Source organism: Nycticebus coucang, chromosome 1, assembly GCF_027406575.1.
Source record: "Nycticebus coucang isolate mNycCou1 chromosome 1, mNycCou1.pri, whole genome shotgun sequence".
NCBI lineage: Eukaryota > Metazoa > Chordata > Mammalia > Primates > Lorisidae > Nycticebus > Nycticebus coucang.
Window position 1 is genome coordinate 2,306,660 of NC_069780.1, and position 26,870 is coordinate 2,333,529.

The 26,870-nt window shown below is 37.5% G+C and overlaps 1 protein-coding gene across 1 annotated transcript; it reads left to right on the forward strand.

The window, feature by feature from the left end:
* DCK (deoxycytidine kinase) lies at window positions 1–26,870 on the forward strand. The gene is made up of 7 exons (XM_053564999.1): window positions 1–432; window positions 5,087–5,202; window positions 14,371–14,564; window positions 15,491–15,638; window positions 18,726–18,841; window positions 19,707–19,797; window positions 22,057–26,870. The coding sequence occupies exons 1-7, from the start codon at window positions 342–344 to the stop codon at window positions 22,081–22,083; spliced, it is 783 nt and encodes a 260-aa protein (XP_053420974.1). The 5' UTR covers window positions 1–341; the 3' UTR covers window positions 22,084–26,870.

Sequence of the window (26,870 nt, forward strand, 5' to 3'; positions counted from 1 at the left end):
GTCGGGAACCTCCTCCCCGCACCCCGCTCCCGCGTCTGGCCCCGCCACTCCCGCGCGGCCTGGCCCCAGCTTTGCGTCACCCGCCTGCGGAGCGAGCACCCTGGGTCGCCGGGCCCGGGCGGGGCACAGTCAGAGGTGCGGAAGGGGGCGTGGCTACGCTGCAGGCCCCGCCCTCCAGCGGTCGCCTCCGCGCGCCAAAGTCAAACGCCCGGAGTCGCCGGCGGCCGGGAGCCCGCGCACCCGCCTGTCTCCTCACGCGCGGCGGCTCCGCGAGTTCGGCGCGCATCTGTGCCGCCGCCAGCCTCTCCGCCTACCCTCTCGGAGCCAGGTCAGGTCTAAACATGGCCACCCCGCCCAAGAGAAGCTGCCCGTCTCCCGCAGTCAGCTCTCAGGGGACCCGCATCAAGAAAGTCTCCGTCGAAGGGAACATCGGTAAGGAGCCGCGGAGACGCTGGGCCGCGCGCGGGGCGGCCGGGGGGCCGTCGTCGCCCTCTCTGCCGCTCCTCGGGCCGCCCCTCCCGGCGCCGTCAGGGGGTGCTTGGGTCCGAACGCGCCTGCTGGCCAGCGAGGCGCGGCGGGCCTGGCGGAGGGTCCGGGAGGTGCGGCTGTGATCCGTGGCCCGCGCGTCCCGCGCCCCTCTCCTGGCGGTCCCTGCTGTCGCGACCGGCCACCTCTCCGACCTGCGAAGGCCCCTCCCCGCGCCCTCCCCTCCTGCGGGGCCTGTCTCCGCGCGTCGCGCCCTGGCGGACGGCGCAGATGGACACGGTGGAAGAGCGCGCGGCTCTCGTCCACGCGCGCGTCTGAGGCCCGGGCGTGTCCCTCGTTTGAGTCCCAGCGAGCGCGCTCCGGGCGTTCGGGGTTCTCAGGCACCTTCTGCCCCTGAGGACACGCTGCGCTGCCATTCTGGGAGCGCTGCCCTGACCCGACAGAGAGTGAAAGGTTTCTGTTTCGGTCTAGACGGGGACAGGCCACCCGTGCGTGTCACTTTGCAGGCACTGGGCTATTTCCCACCGCTGGACACCCGCTGGGCTTCCTGTGTTGACAGGTGTCCCGCCCCCCTTCGGGCCCCGGCTCTGGCCCCGACCTGTAAGGCGGGGGATGCGGTTAGGTGAACAGAGGAAGGCCGCTCGCATCCTGGGGAGGACGTGTTTCGGAAATGCTGCACCGAGAGCCTCGCTTCACTGGGCGGCGCGCGTGTGTTTGCAAGCAGGTGCCTCGAAGCCGCTCCTGGATGGGGGGACCAGGGGGACCCGAGGAGGCGGCGGGACGGAGCAGCACCGCCTGGATTAACAGCCTCCTCTCTCAAATCCAGTTAGGCAGAGTGTCATATTTAGAAATCTGCTTTCCTCCAAGCATCTTCAGTCTTACCAGCACCTGAAATAACTTTGCAACATATCACCCATCTCCAGGGTTCCCGTATGCAAATGTCATTGCATTGTCCTCATTTTTTTTTTCTTTTTAAAAAACCCTTTTATTTCAATAATTTCTTTTTTTTTTATTAAATCATAACTGTATACAATGATATGATTATGGGGCATCATACACTCACTTCATAAACCATTTGACACATTTTTATCACAGTGGTTAACATAGCCTTTCCGGCGTTATCTCAGTTACTGTGCCAAAACATTTACATTCAACATTTACCAAGTTTCGCAAATACCCCGCATTGTCCTCATTTAAAATTCTTCACTGACTTCCTCATTTCGACAGCAACACCTAAAGGAGTTGCAAACTGATGGCCTGCATTTGCACAGTATTGGCCTGTGCACATTGAAAAAAAATTTTTTTAACTTGTTGCTAGCTTTAAAAAGTTTTGGGATTTCCTATAAATGTCTAGATTATTGCCTTTTAAAGCTTTGCCATCTGGGCCTACATTTCCTCTGTATGGCAACAGTTGATGTTTGGAGGGAGAACGTCCCTCACCATTTGTTGTCTCCTTAACAATAGGCTTTGTCAGTTGCTGTTTATTATTATTGCTCTTGTACTGTTGTTCATGTCTCTTTCACGTATTTGCCAGATCCAAACAAACTATACATGTACAAGTTGTTAATCTGTGTATAGAAGACTATTTTATAGTTCTTCTGTTCTTCCTAGAATTAGAACTTTACCTGATCATTTCAGTTTTATATTCATGTAACCCATCTTCATAAGTTTTGTGTTACTAAAGTACTCCCTTACCTTAGACTTATGGAGGACTTACCTATGCCTTAATAGTCTGTTCACAATGACTTAGCATCATAGTGCCTACATGGTATTAGGGATTCTTTGAGTTTCCATGACTTTTTTAAAGTATTAACATCAGTGTCTTTGGTTATTATTCTCTTGGCCTTCATAAAAAATTAACTTATCAGTTAGCTTATTTTCCAGCCCTCACTTTCCCCCCAAAAGTTAATGAAATTGGATGTTAGTCTGATTGGGAACTACAGCTAACTACTGTTGTTACTCTGATGAAATTAAACATAACCACTATGAGGCTGGGAGTTCAAAATTCAAGACCAGCCTGGAGAACATAATGAGACCATTCTCTCTACAAAAATGGAAAAATTAGTCAGGTGTGGTAGCACATGCCTGTAGCTGAAGCTACTTGGGAGACCGCTACAGGAAGATCACTTGAGCCCAGGAGTTTGAGGACTTGCGCTATTATGATATCACTGTACTCCATCCTGGGGTGACAGAGTGAGACCCTGTCTAAAAATAAAAATGTATGACCACATGAACTTTTTCTGCTTGAAAGCAGCGTTAGAAGAAAGTTGAATGCCCTAGGCCTAAGTGCTTTCAGACTCTAGCGTATGCCTGACTTTTAAAACCTGTTCTTGGGTGCTCTTTCTGAACATCTTGTTCTCCTTTCCCTTTCCATCTAGCTCAGTGATTGGTGAATTTTTTTTATTTATTATTTTTTTTTAGAGACAGAGTCTCATTTTATCATCCTTGGTAGAGTGCTGTGGCGTCACAGCTCTCAGCAACCTCCAACTCCTGGGCTTAGGCGATTCTCTTGCCTCAGCCTCCCAAGTAGCTGGGACTAGAGGTACCCGCCACAATACCCAGTTATTATTTTTTTTTTTTGCAGTTTGTCTGGGGCTGGGTTCGAACCCAACACCCTCGGTATATGGGGCTGGCGCCCTACCCACTGAGCCACAGGTGCCGCCTAATTGGTGAATTTTTTGATGTGCTTCCGTTTCCCATTGTTTTAAATGCCTTGCAGTCCCTTAGCTTACCCTCTCCGTGCTAAATTTTGGTTACCAGTATTTTTCCCATGATTAAATCTAATGGTCATTTAGTTTATCCTTAAAAGTTTTCTCCTTTGCTCTAGATATAATATGACTTTTGTGTATTGCTCTCTGTGTCACCTTATTTACTTCCTCCCCTTCCTTCTTTTGCTCTGTGTGTGATTCTCTGAAGTTCTTCCAGTTTTTCCTTCCTTTCTGTTGCCCTTTGTAATGTCCTGGATTTGAATAGAATTCTGTAAGTCAAAGGTAACTTCTTTTTGATCTCCTTGGGTCTAATGTATAAGGAAGATGAAGATTTACTTGTTAGCATATTAAAGTTATTTATATGTCTTTTGTTGTGTGTGTACATAAATATAGGGTCTGGCAGAAGTGATACCCTTTTGTGCTTGAGTTTGATATTGTTATGTCACAGAATTACATGCTTATGATTTTGTAATAAAAGGTTACAGTTCATAAAAAATGGGCTTTATTTGTGCCATTATTTGTTTATGTAATTCTGTTATATAACAATGTCATGCTCAAACACAAAAGCGTTCCTTCCGCTAGACCCTGTATATATATATATACATATATATAATAATGTTTTCTCTATATATACATACATATATACAAAAATACTGGTAACCAAAATTTAGCATGAGAGGGTAAGCTAAGGGACTGCATATATACATATACATATGTATATATAGATAGAACATTATTTGACTAGATGTCTAATACAACCACATTTGGTGTCAGATACTAATATGTAAGGGGTGCGGTGGGAATTGTGAGTATTGATACACCCTGTATTCTAGGTTAAGACTGTTCTTACTATTAAATATAATGTATTCCTGGGTAATTTTAAATTAGTGAACACAATAGGTCCTTATCACAAATGATCTATTTTCCTTTTCTTAACCCTAGATGTCTCAGAAACTAGTCCATGATCAGGGAGAAGTAAAGTATATATTTTTTTTCTTTTAAGGGTTTGGTAGAGTACGCGCACAGTACTTCATGGTGTAGAACCATGAAGCAGTAGGGACAGGGCAATTGCTTGTAGGAAGGGCTCGGCAAAAATGCTTTTATAATTTCTTTAGACTATAGTGCCTATTAGAGTATATAGTAATAATCATATTATTTTCCATTTTAAAACTCTAGGCCTGAGAGCAGTTGTTCTCAACCTTCTTAATGCCATGGTCCTTTAATACAGTCCCTGTGGGTTGCGACCCACAGGTTGAGAACCACCGCCTTAGAGTTATCTTCATATTGATTTTATAGTTATTTGGCTGTTTCTTAATTAGTTTAGGTGAGAGAGAACTGAGGTTGTCTGAAAGAGAGGAGCTAGTAAAGAGGAAATTTTTGAAAATGCGGGAGCCTAGAATGACCGTCACTGTCCTGGTGGTTTACTTGTTATCAAAACATAGAGTACTGTTATCTCCATTGTATTGTGAGGAAACTGGCTTAGAGGGCTTCGGGACTTGTCTAGAATCACACACCTAGTTAAATGGGACAATAGCCTTGACCACTTCTCAGAAAGCTGTGTCTCTAATTGCTTAGCTAAAGAAAGTGAGTCTAGGAGTAGGATTTTTTTTTTCCTGCGGTAATAACATTGTGTGTACAATTTCCTCGGGTTTCTAATTCCTCTCTTTCAGGGCTTTACTAGACTAAAAATAATAACAAACAAATGTGTGTAACACATTTGGGCAGCGAGGCTTTTCATTTTCTTTTAAAAAAAAACATGAAGAGAAAGTGAATACTTGTGGGTTTTTTGGTATTGTTTGCTATAATAAATCTTGTAAAAGCTCAGGACTATTTGGAATTTTTTTTTTTCTGACGAGTTTTTTTCCTCAATTTTACCTTTCCTCTCTCAACAGCTGCAGGGAAGTCAACATTTGTAAATATCCTTAAACAAGTCTGCGAGGATTGGGAAGTGGTTCCTGAACCTGTTGCCAGATGGTGCAATGTTCAAAGTACTCAAGATGAATTTGAGGTATGAAAATAAAATTTTAGGGAATAAAAATAAAATCGTTTTGGTTTAGAGGAGCGGTAGTATTTAATCCCTTGGTTTTTTTTTTTCTTTTCCAGTGAAACTTTCAAATCTAGTTTTAAGTCTGTATTTCCATCTGGGCTGTAGTTGCATGGCTGTATCTGTACAGGCTCCCTCCATATCCACTGGGTTCTGCATCTGTGGATTCAGTCAACCATGAATTGAAAATATTCAGAAAAAAATAATACAAATAAGAAGTACTGTGTAACAGCTATAACATAGCATATACGTATATTAGGTATTATAAATAATCTAGAGGTGACTTAAAATATATGAGAGAATATGTATAGGTTATATGCAAATTCTAGGCCATTTTATATAAGAGACTTGAGCATCTGTGGAGTTTGGTATCCCACAGGGGGTCCTGGAACCAATCTCACACAGATGCCAAGGGATGGATGTATATGTAAACAGTCATCAAACTATGCACTTAAGATTTGTGCACTTTATTGTATCTAAGTAGTTTTTAAAGTTTTTAAAAAGTTAAAATGAGTAAAAAATTTTTAAAAACTATAATTTCAAGTTAAATTCCTTGAGTAGTTTTTAACAAGCAAACAAGAAAAAGAAAATAAAAAAAAAAAAAAAAAGATGAACCAATAACTGAGTTTTATCAGTTTACCTTTAAGCTTTTTGTGTTAGAAAACATCACTTCTAATTTCTTTGTACTTTCAGTCTTGCCAGACTTTCTGGGCACAAGTTTCAGTTTCTCCAGCACTTTTCTGTTCTGCATTGCAAATAGGGAAGAAAGAGAATAACGGAGTTAAATTTCATTTTTTTATAGCAAAATTTTCGGCTATATTAGAGAGTGTTAAAATTGTTATTTCTACAGAAATGAGAATTGAAATTGAAAGCAGTAAAGCAGAAACCTTAATAGAAATGTATGCTAGAAACTTACTTTGTTTCAAGTGGAGAAACGATTGAAAAAAATGTCTCCTAAACTTTAAATGTTGGTATGAGGAATTCTGAAAACAGTAATTGTGTATTTAAAATGTAAATCACATGTACAAGGAAGAATCACTAGCCAGATATTAGGTTTATGGTTTTGAATAATCATAAATGCTTTTTGTCCACACAGCTTTTATTTGCTATGCTTAGTTAACTTTAGGCTGAGGCCCAGTTCAGTGTACTCTAATCCTTAGAATAGCCAGGACTATATCATAAAGGGACTTTCTTCCCATATGGACCTCATTTTATTAAGGTATTGATGTTTTACATCTGGTCTTTAGGGGAAAGGCATGGTTAGTGTTGGAGGGCCTTCAGTAGAATTTTAAGGTGGGTAAATTTATTTATTTGCTTTTTTCCCCATTTTTTTAGTAGACATATGTGTTTGTAGAAAAGTATATGAGCCCAGTGTATACGTATAGTTTGAAGAACAGTTGTTTTTTTTTTTTTTTTTTGAGACAGAGTCCTACTATGTTGCCCTCTGTAGAGTGCCTTGGTGTCACAGCTCATAACAATCTCAAACTCTTGAGTTTAAGCAATTCTCTTAACCTCAGCCTCCCAAGTAGCTGGGACTACAGGTGCCTGCCACAACACCCGGCTATTTTTTTGTTGCATTTGTCATTGTTGTTTAGCTGGCCCGTGCTGGGTTCGAACCCACTAGCCTCGGTGTGTGTTGCTGGCGCCGTAACCACTGTTCTGTGGGTGCCAAGCCTAAAGAACAGTTTTAAAGCCAACATCTTTGTAACAATTAACCAGGTCAAAAATAAAACGTTATCATCATTCCAGAAGTTCCTCCTTGTCTTTTTACAATCAAATATTTTCTTTCATAAAGTTATAACTCTTTTAGGAGTAATCATTAATATATTCTTTTTTTATTTTTTATTTTTTTGAGACAGTCTTAGTATGTTGCTCTCAGTAGAGTGCTGTGGCATCGCAGCTTACAGCAAACTCTTGGGCTTAAATGATTCTCTTGCCTCAGCCTTCCAAGTAGCTGGGACTACAGAAACCTGCCACAACACCTGGCTATTTTTTGTTGCATTTGTTTAGCTGGCCCTGGGCCGGGTTCGAACCCGCCACCCTCAGTGTATGTGGCTGGTGCCATAACCACTGTGCTACGGTCGCTGAGCCAATTGACATATTCTTGTGATAGTAGTTTTCCTATGCTCTAAAAATGATTTGACTATACATGAACATAACTAAGAAATATAATTTAGTTTTGTCTGTCTTTGAATGTTATAGAAATGGAATTGCACTGTTTGTATTCCTTTTCTCTTTTACTTAATAATTTTATAAAATTTGTCCATATTGTTGAATGCAGCTATAGATTGTTCATTTTTATTGTGATTTATAGTATTTAATTTTATTTAATACTGTTTGTCCATTTTATACCTTTGAGTTTTGAGTAGTTTCTAATTTAGTTGCTGTTATAAACAGTATTGCTCTGAACATGAATTCTGATGTACACATGTAAGAGTTTCTCTAGGAATAAGAAGTGAGATTACTGAGTGGGAGGGTATGCTTTTGAAATTTGTTTTCCGTAGTGGTTATCAATTTTCTCTCCTTACAGTATTATTAAGCTCTCATTAGTCCATTTCTTTGCCAACATTTACTGTTGTCTGGCTCCCTAATTTTTGTCATTCTCCTGAGTGTTTATTATCTTTTATGTTTTAAATTTATATTTTCCTGATTGCTAATTAGATTGTTTCCCTTTTTATATGTTTATTAGCCATTTGGATTTCTTTGGTGAAGTTCCTTTTGCCATTTACCTCTGGGTCATCTGTCTTATTTCTCTGGCATTTAATTTACCTCCCAAAATATGTTTAGTGGACTCTGGATTTTTAAAGCCTTTTATTCAAGTGCCAATTCAATGTTGTATACCTTTTAAAATGAGAGATTTGAGTTCTAAAAACACCATTTTTAGCCATGGGCTCCCCACTTTGGGAGGTAGGAGGATCACTTGATTTCAGGAATTCAAGACCAGCCTTGGCAACTTAGCAAGACCCATCTCTAAAAAAATAAAAAGTTAGCTAGGTGTGGTGGCATGCACCTATGTCTAAGCTACTTGGAAGGCTGAGGCAAGAGGATTGTTCGAGTCTAGCAGTTTGAGGTTGTGGTGAACTATGACACCATTGTGCTCTAGCCTAGGAGACCAACCAAGACCCTGTCTCAGAAAAAAAAAGGGGGTGGTCATTGAATTTAGATCAGTCTATTCTATTAGGCCCATAATTCTTAACCAGTGTAAGGAATCCTTTAGTTATGGTGCAGAGGAGAGGTTGAAAACCTAGCATTGATATATATGGGACCATAACTTATAATAAGGTTATTAGTTGTAATTTGAACCCAGAGGAATTAAATTATGTTAATAACTAATATCATCAGACTATGAGAAATCAGTACAGTTGTTTGCAATTTTAAGACTTTTGTGACTTCATGAGTCTGATATTCATTTTATGGGCTGAGGCATTTTCTTTCCATGTACTGAAGTCAGAATACCAAACTGGCCATTTTTCATAACTAGCATGAACATACGATGTCATCAGATAGTTCAGTGCAGTCCAGGCATGTCTCTATGATGTTGCAATTTGATTACCGTTGTTGGATTTTGAGGCACATTCTTGGAGGGTAGCTTTAATTTTTTTTTTTTTGTAGTTTTTGGCCAGGGCTGGGTTTGAACCTGCCACCTCTGGTATATGGGGCCAGTGCCCTACTCCTTGAGTCACAGGCACCGCCCAGTAGCTTTAATTTTTTTGTGTGTATTGAGGGCTGCTGTGTTGTTAGTCCTTTATATTTTTTAGGCACAGTTTCAGATAGTATGAAGATAGTATAATATTTTGGGGATAAGTTTGTAGAATATGAGGGTGAGTGGGTGGGTGGCTTCCCTGTATCTTTGAAACTGAGATTTTTCTCGTGGAGCACTTCTTCTCCAAACCCCTAATCAGTGTATCCATTGGGGCTATCGTGTGAATGACCCGCTATCCAGATCTCAGCTTTCTCAGAAGGCTATCAACAATGAGAAGTAGACTGTTTTCCCATCCACTTGTGATCATTTGTTGAATTTAAAGAGTTGGGCTTTTGGTATCTCTGATCCCTTCTCTTAGAAACTAGTTGTACAACTGAATGTTTAGATTTGTTTCATTTTAGCTTTTCTTACCTGCCACCTAGTGGCTGAAATGTTGCAATACTATTGATAAACTACCACTAATTTTGGCAAAATACCTAAGATTATGTAGACTCCTCTACCTTCCCCTGGTAAGATGATCTTTAAAATATACTAGTCAGAGGATTATTTATCTTTGTATTGAAGGTTTATTTCAAATAATAATAATTATGTACTTTATTTGGTAATTTATATTATTTAGGCCTAAAACTTTGATTTAATTGCTTTCTTTTAGCTTATATTTAAGATACACAAGCTGTTATGGCAGGTACCATAGTTCATGCCTGTAATCTTAGCACTCTGGGAGGCCTAGAAGGGAGGATTCCTTGAGTTCAGAAGTGAGTTCTACTGAAAATAGAAAAAATTAGCTGGGTGTGGTTGCAAGAGCCTGTAGTCCTATCTACTAGGAGGATGACTTGAGCCCAGGAGTTCAAGGTTGCTCTGAGCTATGATGATGCCAGTGCAGTCTAGCCTGGGCAATAGAGCAAGACCCTGTCTCAAAAAAAAAAAAATAGATATACAGGTCATTAGGAAAATATTTGTCCTTTTTAAAATTAAGTTGAATTCTTTTGGGGTATCATTGTTTTAATAGTGAAGTACTATTTTACTTTTGTAATTTCTAATTTTTTAAATTGACAGATAAAATTATTTATGGTATACAGCAGATGTTTTAAAATATGTACAAGGTACCTTCCATTTGATCTTTCAATCTCATTACTAGGCATGTACCCAGAAGAAAAAAAAAATAATTTTATCATAAGGACATTTGTACCAAACTATTTATTGCAGCTCAATTTGCAATCACCAAAATGTGGAAACAGCCTAAATGCCCACCAACCCAGGAATGGATTAACAAGCTGTGGTATATGTATACCATGGAATACTGTTTAGCCATTAAAAAGATGGAGAATTTACATCTTTTATATTAACTTGGATAGAGTTGGAACACATTCTTTTTTTTTTTGTGGTTTTTGGCCGAGGCTGGGTTTGAACCCACCACCTCCAGCATATGGGACTGGCGCTCTGTCCCTTTGAGCCACAGGCGCCGCCCTGAACGCTTCTTCTTAGTAAAGCATCACAAGAATGGAGAATCAAGAACCTAGTGTACTCAATTCTAATATAAAGCCAATAGAGTATCTAATACATACCCTCATAAGAGAAAAACTTGAATCAATTCAAGGTGGGGGTTGGGGAATGAGAGGGGAAGGGAGGGAAATTGGGGGGTTAAAGTGTATGACACACTTCTTGGGGGTGGGACTTTACCTAACAAATGCAAACAGTATAACCTAATTTTTGTACCCTCAATGATCCTGAAATAATAAAAAAAATGTACAAGGGCTGTCCAGACTCATCCTATTCTCTATAATTCATATCAATTGTCGCTTTTTCATAACATACTTCATTGTTTTATGGGAAGTATAGATTACATAACATCAAAGTAGGAAACCAGACCTCTTCTCTTTGTTGACAGAATTCTGAGAAAGCTGAGATTTGGATAGTGCGGCATTCACACGATAGCCCTAGTGAATACACTGATGAGGGGTCTGGAGAAGGGCTCGAGAACGAGCCCTGTTTGGGCTGGATACTTTCTGGACAGCCCTTGTGCTGAATGGTCAAGCTAATTAACATGCATCACTACTACTATTTTACTTTTATTCAATACTTTTTAATACTAAGAAGCCACTGTGAGCAAGAAAGTATAAAATATATGTGTCTGAAACAATAGCATATTTTTTACTTTTGATAGGTCATTCTGTAAAATTAGGATTTCTTGATAGAGTACTTCTACTTGTGCCTTCTGAAATTATGTGACAACTTTTGTTGGCTATTTTATAATTGGTAGACTCTGATCTGAAGTATGCTGTGATAAAGCAGCAATGGATATGAAGTATAGAGAACAGAATAAAAATTATCCATAATCTTACCGTCTTATACATCTTTTATTAAATATATAGTTGAGATAATAATTTATTATATTCAATTTTGGTGGGACGTTACATAATTTTAATATTATAAAGTAATACCTGTTCACTGTTCCAAGTTAAGAAAATATCGGCAATTACCAGAGATTGTTAAAAGAGAATAAAATTTACCTATAACTGGTAATGAGAGATAACTACAGATTTTACTTAATAATTAAAACAGTGTAGAATTTCATACTTTCTTTCCTTGCCCCAATAATATTTATGTCAAAGCAATTAAAAATGTTATTAAGAATTAACTATGGCTTGGTATCCATAGTTCAGTGGTTAGGGCACCAGCCACCTATGCTGGAGGTGGTGGGTTCGAACCTGGCCTGAGCCAGCTAAGCAACAATGACAACTACAAGGAAAAAAAAAGCTGGGCATTGTGGTGGGCACTTGTAGTCCCAGCTACTTGGGAGGCTGAAGCAGGATTTTTAAAAGCAGCCTAATTGATTGTAGTATTATCAACTTAAATACCCAATAATAGTGGAATAACATCCCGTTTGTTTAGCACTGTGATATACATTGTTGAATGTAAGTCTGCATAGATTATTTCTTTAAAATACATTTCCAAAAGCAGAATTAATTAGCCCAAAAGGTACAGACTTTATTTTTTTAAAATAAATTTAGCTAAACTACGAATTTTTACTTAATGTGGTTTGACTCTGAGGCATTCACATTTTTTATTTCTAAAATAAAAAAATTTATTTTATTTATTTATTTCTATTTTTATTTTTTCAGAGGGAAAAACTTCATAAAATTGGGTGGCACCTGTGGCTCAACGGAGTAGGGCCCCAGCCCCGTATGCCAGAGGCGCCGGGTTCAAACCCAGCCCCAGCCAAAAACTGCAAAAAAAAAAAAAAACTTCATAAAATTAACACATTTTGGTAAAGATTGGTGCCCAGTATTTTTGGATAAACTTCTAATATGTATTTTAACCCTAACATTGACAATCGCATGCAAAAAACCTAGCAATTTGTGTCAAGAATTTCTTCCTTAGGACCAAATAGGTTTTCTGAATAATCAGAAAATGTATTCTATTAGACCCATAATTCTTAACCACTGGAATGAACTCATGAAGAATCTCAGGGTATACTAATTGGTACACTATTAAGCTGAGACAAAAACTAACATCTTCAAATCTGAAAATTCTATTAGAGACCTTTGATTTAGTTTTACTTTATCCTGCTTCTGTCTCTCAAAATGCTAGGATTACAGGCATAAGCCCCACATCTGGTCTAAATTCTTTTTTGGCAAAATTCCTACTTGGTAATGTGTATTTCCTTAAATCAGGAGGATGTCTTTTGTGACGTTAACATTGGTCAATTTAGGTGTTGTCAGCCGTACTTAACCATTATAAAATTCCTTATCAACTTTTCTCTAATGTTTTTTAGCATCTTTTTTCTAATTGTTGCCTCACTGCACATTTGTTGTTATAAAAGGTGGTATTCTTTCATCTTTTTTCTAATTGTTGCCTCACTGCACATTTGTTGTTATAAAAGGTGGTATTCTTTCTCAAGCCTTCCGAGTTTATTGGCTGGGAAAGAATACCATTTTTTATACTCTGAAAGCATTTTTACAGAAAAGGCCAGAATAAAAATGCCTGATATGGTATTTTCCTCTTTACCTACAAAATTTTCAGAATAATTCATTGGACCATAGCAACCTCAAAAGATGACTAGAGTTTGGAGTTTTTTTTAGTACTATAAACTCATGGATTTTAGCCTTTCATTCTTTTTGGATGTCCAAATTGTTCCATCTTTGATCAGTGGAAGTCCCTTCATGTTGGCTTCTTTGCCCTTGGGACAATCCTACTAGTCGTTTTTTTTGGCTTGGGCCAGGTTTGAACCCGCCACCTCCAGTATATGGGGCCAGCGCCCTACTCCTTGAGCCACAGGCGCCGCCCAATCCTACTAGTCTTTAATAGTTTCCTTGTTTTCTGGAACAATATGTATGAAGGTTGTTTTGTACATTTCCTTTCCCATATTTAGAATCAGATATAGAATCCTAATTCCTTTCAATGGGAAATGATATTTAGAGATCATAATCTGGGTGGTTTTCATGTTTATTCCTTCAGGGTTGTCATAGTTCATAGGCTTTTTGGTGTACAGAACTAGGAAAACTATATCTTATAAAAGAAAAATAATTCATGTGGTTTAGATGCTGTTTCTAATTCAGAATAAAGATTATAGAGTTTTTACACATACTTCTTTTTTTTTTTTTTTCTTTTGAGACCGAGTCTCACTGTGTGGCCCTCAGTAGAATGCTGTGGTGTCACAGCTCACAGCAACCTCAAACTCTTGGGCTTAAGTGATTCTCTTGCCTCAGCCTCCTGAGTAGCTGGGACTACAGGTGCCTGCCATGATGCCCTGCTGTTTTTAGAGGCTGAAGTCTTGCTCTGGCTCAGGCTAGTCTCCAGCTGGTGAGCTCAAGCAGTCCGTCCACCTCAGCCCCTGCACAGCTGGCCTTACATACACTTCATTTTTAATTTTACATTTGTAAATTTTTTTTCTCAACACTGAAAATAATTGGTTCTAACCATAATTATTATTGAATTGCAAAGTTATAGGGAGGCTATTTTGTTACATTAGAAGATTGGGTTACAAATTCAAATACCCATGGGACCAGGCAGCCAAATGAATAAATCAAGCTCATTATGAGAACCATCAGAGAAAAGTAGGGGCTGACAGACTGGACAGCACATATCCCACCCCATGGAGGCATGTGGGCCTTGGTGCTAGCTGATTTTTGCCAAAAGGAAATGCAGGCAGAGGATTGCTTGGTTTTTCCATTAAACAAAAGAGAATATAAATCCAAATATATTACGTGAAATTATTTAGCTTTTAAATATCGACAGCTAATTCAAAGTTTTAAAATGTCCTGTTTGGTCAAAACACATGATTTCTTTTGTAGGTGTTAGTTTGTGGCCTCTTGTAATAAAGATCTAAGGATTTTAATTACCTTCTCTTTTTGAACCTTTAAAAAAAAAGGTAAAGTAACTCTATTAATTAACTTTGCTTTTTGTTTCTCTTTGCACATTCAAAATAGGAACTGACAACATCTCAGAAAAATGGTGGAAATGTTCTTCAGATGATGTATGAGAAACCTGAACGATGGTCTTTTACCTTCCAATCGTATGCCTGTCTCAGTAGAATACGAGCTCAGCTTGCCGCTCTTAATGGCAAGCTCAAAGATGCGGAGAAACCTGTATTATTTTTTGAACGATCTGTGTATAGTGACAGGTATGTATAAATGGCTTGTATTTGGCTATTTCAAGTCTTGACTCAGAATTGGATCTTCCCGTCCCTTTCCTGGGAATCAAAGTAATTTGAGAGTTTGAATTGGGTATTTGAGATGGAAAATGACATTTTAATCTGTGATATTAAGGACATGGGGTAAGTTCTAGTATTTATAATCTCTAGCTTCCACAGAAATTGTAGGGAATATGGTAGCCATCTCATTCAGATTTGCAGAGAAGTTATTTTTCCCCTCCAACCCTTTTAAAATTTTCATCTGCTCTAAAAGAGATAACAGTCTCTATGCATCTTTAGAATTGCCCTTGGACTTTGGGGGTCCAAGTATTCCTTTGACTCCCCCTCAGAGTTAGCTCAGAATACAGGTTCTCAAACTTTGTGGTCTCAGGACTCCTTTTCATTCTTAATAATTATTGAAGGGTTCAAGGGGCAATGTCTATTATAAATTAAGATTGATAAATAGCAGAACATTTTTTATTTAAAACTAGAAATAATAAACTCATTACATATTAACACAAATGATATACTTTTGACAAAAACAATTTTTCAAAACAAAAAGTAGTGAGAAGAGTAGCATTGTTTCACACTGTGTGCATCTCTTTAGTGTCTTACTTAATGCAAGATAGCTGTATTTTTATGCTTTGATACTTTTGTTTGAAGTATAGTAGTATGTGAAATATAATCTGACCTTTCACAGTACCTCTCCCTTCCAGGAGTCCTCACACCACATTTTGAAAACCACTGGCCAAGAACGCATTGGAGAGACTTGTTTTTTCCTGCCTTTTCAGTGTACTGTCTCCTACTGGATTTAGGAGAATGGTCCATGTCCGTTTAATAGATCTGTTTTTTCTTTTCTACTTATTTGTGTGTGTGTGTTTGAAATTATACAAGTGCTGATGAAGGCTCTTTTCCAGGTATATTTTTGCATCTAATTTGTATGAATCTGACTGCATGAATGAAACAGAGTGGACTATTTATCAAGACTGGCATGACTGGATGAATAACCAGTTTGGCCAAAGCCTTGAATTGGATGGAATCATTTATCTTCGAGCCACTCCACAAGTGAGACCCAATAAAAATTTGTTTGCTTCATTGAAAATTTAAAGTAATAGTTAGAAATCTTATTTATTTATTTTTTTTTTTTAGAGACAGAGTCTCACTCAGTTGCCCTGGGGTTGAGTGCTGTGGTGTCATAGCTCACAGCAATCTCAAACTCTTGGGCTCAAGCTTCTCAGCCTTCCTGAGGAGGTGGGACTACAGACACCCACCACAATGCCTGGCTAGTTTCTCTATGATTTTACTGGAGATGGGGTCTTGCTTTGCTCAGGCTGGTCTCAAATCCGTAAGCTCAGGCAGTCTACCCATCCACCTTGGCCTCCCAGAGTGCTAGGATTACAGGCATGAGCCGATGCACCTGTCCCTTATTCTTTGCTAACTTTTTTTTGCGAGCTCTCTTGTCCATCACAGCTAGAATAAGGAACTTGCTCAAGCAAATCCTAGAAAATAGGCTTCATGAGATGGGACTTCGGGTATTTTAATTACTGTTGAATTTCCAGTGCCTAAAACAGGGCTTGCATATATAAAATAGCTCAGTAAATATTTGCTGAATAAATGGCAAAGTTGATGGAGGTCTGTTCTAAGAATTTTTTAATGGTTGTTTGTGGCTTAGAATTAGCTACAGATGGGAAGAAGTTTAGAAAACCTTTGCTATTTTCAGTTACTGGAGCTCACTTAAAAATACACCTTTTCCAATAGATTATAACATAGCTATTCTATTTACACATGGTATTATGCAGCGGCTGTAGGGACATTAGGTGGATCCCTTTCATAAAATTAACCTAGAAAATAAAAATCTTCCATTTAATAAGAGGCTTTCTGGTTTTGGTGCTTGCATTCCCATTGTTTCTCTGTTTTTTTATTCCTATTTCTTTCTTAAGTCATACAGTAGGCTGTGATGAATGCAAATATCAGACTTATAGACTGAAATTAAATACTTTGTTGCTAATGAAGCTGAATTTTCAAAGAAACCAGGTTTCTGATTCCAATGGATGATTTTGTTGTTCTTCAAACCAAAAGCTAGAATTTAGCTTCAAAAAGATTTTTTTGTTTTTGAAGGTTTTTTTGCTTTTGAAGCTAGAATTTAGCTTTAAAAAGGTTTTTTTGTATTTAATTACAAAAACAGCAAATACAGATGTAAAAAAAGAACATAAATAGTACTAATAATTTCATTTTGTTTGGAACATTTAGAGTCGATATCTTAATGTCTAACACAAAACTTTATTTCATCAGTGTATGTAGCAGCCCATATAGCCTATGTCTAGGAGGAGTGAGAGTTATAAGAAATACCTGTATAGCTCAATAATAGAACACCTTGGTGGAAATGGCATGGAGAGGGATTTAGCTCTCCTAAACAAGCATGAGAGCTCACGAGATGAGAGAGTGGTGAATTGGCAGCCTCTACACCTGTGGTGTTGAGAGGCACGAGATCAGCCACGTATTAGGCTGGAGGAGAAGGCAGTCAGGAGCGTGCGCATTCTATCATGGACCTGCTTACTCTCTGTCTCCCCTCCTGCCTGCAGAACGCCAGCATGGTGTCTCTCTGCTGAAGATTTCCAAGCTATACTAAAGACTAAGATCTATCTTTCTAAGAAGACTGCTTTACTCTCAGACACTCTCTCTCTTTCCAGCTAAAGTAGATAGCCCTCATGCATCTAACAGACCTGAGCAAGGTAACTTAGCAGTCCGTGTCCCGAACCTAGTTAAGTAGGGCCTGAGACCTGGCCAGTCTTGGGCCCTGACAAGTGGTGTCACGAATGAGATGTGACAAGTGTAGTTTCTGACATCTTTTGGTTAAAATATTGTTTATTGAAAAAATAATTTATAATTTAAATTCTTAAATTTAAAAGACTTTGAGGCTGCCATAGACTTGCATATCATTTAAGTTAGAGATTCTTATTTGTTGGGGTACATGGGTGAGTTTCTGAGGGTCTGTGAATCCCTACAAATTGCACCAAATTTTGTATGTGTGCATATTTTGGGGGAAAATAATCTAGAGCTTCCCTGTTCAGTGCAGCTGTTTTAATTTAAGGTTATTACAATTAAATGACATTTTAGAATATGGATCCTTGGTTACCATGCTGGCCGTATTTCAAGTGCTCAAAAGCCATAGGTGGCTAATGGCTACCTTATTCAGTAATGCAGATATAGGATGGGTATAAAACATCAGAGTTGTTTTGGCTGTGCTAGTCTAGAGGTTTCATCACATTAGGAACCACTGCCTTTAGTGGTTTACATAGACATTTTATTTTATTTTATTATTTATTTTGTTTTGAGACAGAACCTCAAGCTGTCGCCCTGGGTAGAGTGCCACGGTCTCACAGTTCACGGCAGCCTCCAACTCCTAGTCTAAAGCGACTCTCCTGCCTCAGCCTCCGGAGTAGTTGGGACCACAGGAGGCTGCCGCAACTCCTGGCTGTTTTTTGGTTGTAGTTGTCATTGTTTGACAGGCCCCGGCTGGATTCCAACCCGCCAGCTCTGGTGTATAGCTGCTTGAGCTACAGGCACCGAGCCCATAGACATTTTATAAGCAAATTTGATTAACAACAAAGTCGAATTACATTGGAAGATTGGCATATCTTTTAGTGGTCCTCTGTAAAAATTTTAAGTAGATTTTTTTTCTCCTTTTTTTCAAACTTATATTAATGTATTTCATTGTGGATAGCAAAAATTTATACGCTTACTTTTGAAAGTTCTGCATAGGTCAGAGCACCAAAAGGCTAAAAAGCACATAAAGGGAAAAATGAACTATTTCAACTTTCTAGAAGGAATAAGTAGAGATTTTGGCTAACACGCAGGGGTCCTCAAACTTTTTAAACGGGGGGCCAGTTTACTGTCTCTCAGACCGTTGGAGGGCTGGACTATAGTTTAAAATAAATACTATGAACAAATTCCTATGCACACTGCACATATCTTATATTGAAGTAAAAAAACAAAACAGGAACAAATATAATCACACAGCCTCATGTGGCCTGCGGGCCGTAGTTTGAGGACCCCTGCATAGAGAGACACTAGAAAAGAAAATTTTGATGGCAACAAACAAGAATAATTGTTCCCTTACCTTTTCCCCCTGTTCTTACTGCTTACTTTTAGAAATGCTTAAATAGAATATATTTACGGGGACGAAATGAAGAGCAAGGCATTCCTCTTGAATATTTACAGAAGCTTCACTATAAACATGAAAGCTGGCTCCTGCATAGAACATTGAAGTAAGACTTGCATATTCTTGACTATTCAATTTAATGCTTTCATCAAATTTTAATCTAAAATTTGGAAGATGTAATTAGAAACATGTACAATATTTCTCATTTCCTGACATTTTATTTATTGGTATTTTCCAGAATCAGATGTGGGTTTTTTTTTGTGTGTGTGGGTTTTTTTTTTTTTTTTGGCCGGGGCTGGGTTTGAACCCACCACCTCCAGCGTATGGGACTGGTGCCCTATCCCTTTGAGCCACAGGCGCCGCCCCAGATGTGGGTTTTGATTCTCTTGTTGCAATGAGATCCTATTTCCTTAAAGTTCTTAAAATTATTACAGTATCCCCCCGTGGTATTGACAGCATAATATATGGAATTTCACTTTAAGTGATAAAGTAGGAAATATAAGAAAATGGATTTCAAATCTGTTTCTTAGATCGTAGCTTAGAGGAGAGTGTTGCCTAGTTGTTGAGAGCATAGACTTTATCATTAGTCAGGTCTTGGTTCAAGTCCAGTCTTACTTACTAGTGTGTGACCTTGGACGGCCTCTGCGCCTCAGAATGATGTGTCTGAGCTTTAGTGTTCTCATCTTTAAAATGCAGGTAGGAATTATTCCTAATTTATTGTATGTTCCATGTTTTTTGAGGAGAATCATATGCTTAGCTCTATATATTTTATACCTGAGATTTTTAGCTACATTATTAGTAAATCTAGATGAGAAAAAAATGGCTAACAGATAAAATACATGTAGGGTAACTTAAGTATAAAATGGTTTACAACATTTTGATTTCCCGGTGACACAAGAAAGAATTTTTAATGTTTCTGTTTTATTTAATGCTTTTCTGATTATTTTATTAATCTCTTGCTTTTTAAACAGAACCAACTTTGATTATTTACAAGAGGTGCCTATTTTAACACTGGATGTTAATGAAGACTTCAAAGACAAGCATGAGAGTCTGGTTGAAAAGGTAGATTTAGACAAAGACCATAAACTAATGCAGCATATTTGTTTTGTCTAAAAAAGTATACTAGCTTGTGAAAAAACAGTTTTCCAACAGAAAGCTTATATAGATTAACATAAAAAAAGTTAAGGCTGGGTGCAATGGCTCACACCTATAGTCCCAGCACCCTGGGAAGTCAAGGTGGGTAGATCATCTGAGCTCAGGAATTCAAGACCAGCCTGAGCAAGAGTGAGACCCCATTTATAAAAAAATAGCTGGCTGTTGCAGTGGGTGCCTTGCACAGTTCCAGCTACTTGGAAGGCTGAGGCAAGAGGATCACTTGAGCCCAAGAGTTTGCTTTTGCTGTGAGCTATGATACCAGAGCACTCTATTGAGGGTGACAAAGTGAGATTGTCCCAAAATAAATAAAATAAAATAAAAAGTGCCTTCAGAAAATACAAATTAAAAAAAGTTAAGACCTTTAGAGGACTTTAGACTGTTTAGATTCTAGTCCTGACTAAATTTTATCTTTGTGGTCTGAGCTAAAATGAGGACCATTTTTTATCCTTTAGTTCCTTTATCTGTAAGATAGGGATAATTACAATAACAAATGTTCTTTCTCACTCCCGTGCCTGTGTTTTTTCCCTTTTTGTTTCCTCTTCCCCACACTACCAATTTTTAGATACTTTAATAATAAACTTCTTATGAAATTAAATTTATCTTTTTCAATAAATTCAGTATGGAGGCTATTTAAAGTTGTAGGATATAGATCTCATTCATTTTTACATTAGCTGAAGTCATGAGGTTAGCAGTGGTCCCCAGCCTTTTTGGTACCAGGGACTGGTTTCATGGAGAACAATCTTTACACAGGGGTTGGGAGTAAGGGGAGGAGGGTAAGGATCTGACAGGAAGCTGAGCTTAGGGGGTTGATGCTAGTGGTGGGGAGGGGCTGTAAACGCAGGGAAAGTCCTCTTGCCCATGCACATCTGCTGTGCAGCCGGCCCAGTGTTTGACATGCCCCTGACCAATACTAGTCCATGGCTTGGAAACTGGGTCTGCAGGATTAAGGGGTTTTAGGTTTGAGTTTCATTTGAGACTGTGTTAAAGGTGAATTTATATCGACTAATCATTGAGTCATTGTCTTATTCAGAGTTAATTTATCAGCCAGATAATTGGAGTTAACCTATTTGATGCCCCTACTGATGGGAGAGAATTTATTGATGAGTACTTGAGAGAGAATAGTAAGGGAATTGTATAATTGAATATCCCTATATTCCTTTAATAATGTATCAATCTACAGTGTAAAGAATCTACAACTTTTTTTTTTTGGTTTAGTTTTGAGAAGAATTTGATGTTTCCTTTTGCCTATAACAAAATGTCTGTTGTTCACTATATATAGACTTGAGATTCATAAGGGATGTATCTCAACAATTTTTAAAATCTCAACATTTTATATAAATGCCACAGTTATTTTGTCCATGATATGAAATAGAGAATTTCTGGGAAATTCAAGTGACCTCTTCATACTATAATTTATATTACCAACACAGGCTATAATTCACTTATGATACTATTAAAATAAAATTAAGTGAGCCATCATAGGATGAATAGCTAACCATCAATTTAACTGAACTATAAAACCACTTTTTAATTTTGTCTACCACTTCTTTGATTTGACTAAGAATCATTTCTCAGTCGTGTATGTTTTTACTTTTAGTAATAATGGTGGCAGTTGACTTTTCTTTTTAAGGGATTTTTACAAAGCAATAATTTTTGTTCTTTCAGGAGAATTATTGAGTAATCTAGATAGAGAGAACAAGAGTGTTCTGACCTTGTGGTGGTCTTCAGTTGCTACTTACTTGACTTCCCTACACATTAACACTGCAGCATCTGTGATCCAGACTTGTGCTTCAGAAACAGTACAGGTCTACTGCATGCTTAACCTGCAGAGTTGTTTAAATCATCACTATATTAATCTTATCAACATTAAAACTGCACATGTCAGTGGTACATGGTATTCTGATAAAGAGATTATAAAATTAGTGTTACAACCGCTTTAGAACTGTATCAATCTTAGATGTAAATTAAATAGCTCCTATAATGACTTCATAGGTCATTCATCTCTTACTATTGAAGTATTTAATAGTATTTCTTTGGAAAGTAAATGCTATGGCATTGTGATGGAATTACTTATACAGTCGGGGTCTTTAAATACTATACAAAGATGAGTATTAGTTACCTCAAACTAGGCAAGGAATTATACTAATATTTTTTTCTTCCCCTTAGGTCAAAGAATTTTTGAGTACTCTGTGATCTTGCTGAAGACTACAGGCAGCCAAATGCTTCCAGAGACTTCAGCTCTGTGTATCTTTGTAGCTGCACATTCATACAGGTCTCTTTGGAAAACCTGAGTTTTTAATCATTTTTGTTCCAAGAAAAAAATTTTTTAATGAATCCTATATAAAACTGTATTACCAGTTTCTTTTCTCTTTTCTTATCTTTGTAAAAACAAAGACATTACCTCTCACAATAGGAAGTCTGGAGGTGGATGGTTTCAGAATCTGTACAGTGGCTAACCTGTGTTATAAAAGATTTAGCTTCCTTTTGTTTTTATTTTCTGTTTTCTTCTTCAGTAGGTTAGCTTTTTTCTGTGGTGCTTCTCACCCCACTGTTGACCAGTTTCTTTTCTTTTCTTTTTTTTTTGAGACAGAATTTCACTTTGTCAGCCTTGGTATGGTAGAGTGCCATGGCGTCATAGCTCACAAGCAACCTCAAACTCTTGGGCTCAAGCGATGCTCTTGTCTCAGCTTCCCGAGTAGCTGAGACTACAGGTACCTTCCACAAGGCCCAGCTATTTTTAGAGACAAGGTCTCACTCTTGCTCAGGCTGGTCATGAACCTGTGAGCTCAGGCATTCTACCCATCTTGGCTTCTCAGGTGCTGGGATTACAGGCTGAGCTACCACACCCTGCCCTGGTGACCAATTTCTTATTGGAAAGTTTTAATGCCACATAGTGGCAGCGTGTCCTGTGTACATTAGTGTATCTATTAAAAGCTGAAAAGTGGAATTTAAGGAATCATTAAATAAGGATTCTGAAATTTTTTTTATCAGGTGCCTCCCTTTCTCTTTTATGTTGGAAGATAAGACCAACTTTTGTGTTTAATCATTCACTGATACTCACTAATGCATCTATGACACCTTCATTAGAGAGGCACCTTAGGCTTTGTTCTCAGTTGGGTAATGGCATTACCTGCTCTAAGGTAATGAATTAATCTTAGAGCTCATTTAATCTTAGGCTCATTTAATCTTTTCTCTACCTTTGTTTCTTCATATATGGCATGGATGATACCATTTTTCATTTTTTTACATAAGATTTTGAAGGATTAAAGAGGAAATCTATCTATACTTAATAGATAACTGGAAGTTATTACATGAGTACATGTAAGATTCACTTTACATGGAGCCAATAGTTACTTGCTTTCTTCTTCCTTAGACTATTGTTTTTAGAATGAAAACTCATTACTATGTTAAAAGATTTGTTTAAACTATGATTGTCCTTAAATCATTTGAGGTAGAAGTATAGTTTTTTTCAAAATTTCTTCCCATTTTGATGACGTTGGTGAAACATAGCAAAGGGTGAGACTGTCAGTGAGCATCTCGCTTTACCTCTCTAGTTGGTGCAGAGTCAGAAATTGAAACCAGGGTAGATTATCTTCATCATTCTGTCTGTTTAGTCCCACTTCTTACTTTCTGCCTATTCTGTTTTCCCTGTTGTCTAGATGAATTAGGTAGCGTGCTATTTTAAAGTTTAAATAAAAGTCACACATTTGAACTTTGAGAACATTGTGATCATTCACTGCAAAGTTCGCTTTGCTTTGTAGGGTTTGTCTTAGGGTTATTTCCCCTTTCAGAGAAAATAACTGATAAAAATGATCTTGCTTTATGTGTGATATCTTATGAAAGCATTCTTGTTTTTATTGAACTAGGAAATAAAACTAGCAAAGCTGGGGGTAAGGTTCCATTAAGAAGGCATACTTAATTATGTGTGAAGTATTTATGTGAATAGTTGTAAAAATCTGCATGGATTCATCTTAGGTCTGTATATAATTAAAGAGTTTTTTCCCCTAGTTTCTTAGTTAAGGTATGCAGTGTTTTTTCTGTATATCTAATTTTTATATTTTAGAAAAATACATCTTTTTGTAATGAGGAAAGGCCACTTTTCACTTTGAAACTACCATTTTGCCTTTCTAAAATTTTCTCTTTTGTTTTTGGCTTCTTATTCAAAGATGATAATTTAGTAGGTTAGCCAGTCCACATGCACTGATCTTTGAAAACTTAAATTCAAATCTGTAACTATCATAAATATTTAAACTAATTCATTATATGTGTGGATTTTTGGGGGGTTGTTTTTGTTATAAATGAATTTGTCTACTTAAGTATTTGTTAATAGTAAGTATACATTTCGTGAACTACACTGGAGCTATGCTCATTGAAATGATTACATCATTTTAGAATAAAAATTTCTTTTAACTTTTGAAGAAGAATTATGAATATAAAAGGTGAAAATTATATAATTGTATCAATACTATTTTAAGTAGAGGCTTAAAATTCAATGATTTTCAATAACCTTTTGAAGTGTTTAATACTTGAAATATGTAGAATTGAAAGAACCTAATAAAAATATTATTATTTATTTGTTATGACTCAAAATAAAAATTGTACTGGTGTGGTAGGCATAAGAGAATTGAGCCTGATGGACCTCATTCTCTTGGATCTGTTTCTCATGGAGTATCTTTCATTAGAGTTAATGTATTACCTTTTATAGTTGCTCTTTCAAAAAAGTAATTGATAGTATAAGACTTATTTTCCTTAACCGGAATTTTCTGTTCTACTGTGCCTGAAACTTAGAGCATTACATACCAAGCCATTTAGAAATTAGGTCTGTCATATTTTAAAGGGGAGTTGCAAAGTAAATGGAGCCAGCACATTGTACCTCATGATTACATTATCGTACACAGCTATGATTTAATAAAAAAAGTAGAGATATAAATCTTATTACCTCCAGAAAAATGCTAAATAAGTTAAAACTGATAACTGTGTTATCAGTATGAATTCTGATAAATAATAACCTTCCTTCATCTGGCAAACTTACCTTCTTTTAAAGTATTATTTTGAAAAAAGTTTTAGAGTCATGAAAAGTTGCAAGAATATTAGAGTTCCTGTGTACCTGCCCTCAGCCTTCTCCTTTACTTAATGGTAGGTAACACTTTAACCATAGTATATTATCAAACTAAAAATTAACTTTGGTACATTGCTATGAACTGAAGCATCACAGCTCACAGCAACCTCAAACTCTTGGGCTCAAGCGATTCTCTTGCCTCAGCCTTCCAAGTATATGGGACTACAAGCGCCTGCCACAATGTCTGGCTTTGTTTTAGAGACAAGGTCTTGCTCTGGCTCAGACTGGTCTCCAGCTCTTAAGCTTAGGCAATTCACCTGCTTCAACCTCCCGGAGTGCTAGAATTACAGGCGTGAGCCACTGGGCCTGGCCTATTAACTGATTTTGAATGTTGAATCAGCCATACATACGTAGGGTAAATCCAACTTAATCATTATTTTGTAATTCTTTTTGAATGTTGTTGTATATAATTCACATTGAATTGAATATTTTATGGAGGATTTTAGCATTTATATTTCTGAGAGATACTGGTCTATAGTTTACTTATAATGTCTTTGGTTTTGGTATTAAAATGACACTGACTATATAGAATGGGTTAGGAAGTGTTCCCTCTGTTTCTACCCTCTGGGAGAGATTGTAGAGAATTGGTATAATCTATTCCTTAAATGTTCAATAGAATTCATCACTGAACCAATCTAGGCCTGGTGCTTTCTGTCTTGGAATTTTGTTAATTATTGATTTTTTTTTTTTAATAGATAGATACTTAGATACTCTATTTTGTGAATTTTGACAGACTGTATCTTTTCAAGGAATGGATCCATTTCACTTAGTTTGCTAAATTTGTGGGCATAGAGTTATCCATAATATCCCTCTGTTACCTTTTTAATTCCATGGGATCTGTAGTGATATCCCCTCTTCATTTCTGATGTTAATAATTTGTGTCTTCTGTTTTTCTGAATTGGCCTGGCTAAGGCATAGCAATTTCTATTGATCTTCTTAAAGAACTACCTTTTGGTTTTCCTGATTTTCTCTGTTTTCCTATTTCATTGATTTGTACTCTAATTTTCATTATTTCTTATATTTACTTTGAATTTATTAAATATTTTATTTCAAAATATTAATTAAGGGGGTATAAGTGTTTTTGTTGCATGGTTATCTTGTTTAATACTCAAGTCAGGGAGTTTGGTGCCCACCACCAGAATAGTGTTCATTGTACCCAGTAGGTAGGTTTTAATCCCACTCCTACCTTCCCAGTCTTGGCTCCTTGTGTCTCTTGTGTGTGTCACTTTGTGTGTGCACTATCTGTTAGCTCTCACTGATTAGTGAGAACATACAGCGTTTGGCTTTCTGTTCCCAACATACTTCACTTAGGATAACGGTCTCCGGTTCACTCTGCTTTGCTGCAGATGATACTATTTCATTCCTTTTTATGGCCAAGTTTACTTTGAATTTAATTAGCTCTTTTGTTTCCTATGGTGAAAACTTAGATTTTTTTATTTTAGATCCCATTTTCTAATACACATATTCAATATCATAAATTTCCCTCCAAGCACTAATTTCACTGCACCCTAATTTAAAACCTGATGTTACAGTTTTATTTTCATTTAGTTCAGACTATTTGAAAATCTCCCTAGTTCTTCTTTGATGCATATGTTATGTAGAAATATTGTGGGTTTTTTCCAAGTATCTTTCTGTAATTGATTTCTAGTTTAATTCATTGTAGTCTGAGAGCAAATATTGTATGATTTCTATTTTTAAAAATTTATTTAAATGTCTTTTATGAATGTTTTACATGAACTTGAAATGAATGTGTATTCTGCTGTTGGATGAACTAGTCTGTAGATGTTAATTATACCCAGTTGATTGATGGTGTTGTCGAAGTCAATTGTGTCTTTACTGATTTTCTCCTTCTAGATCTTTC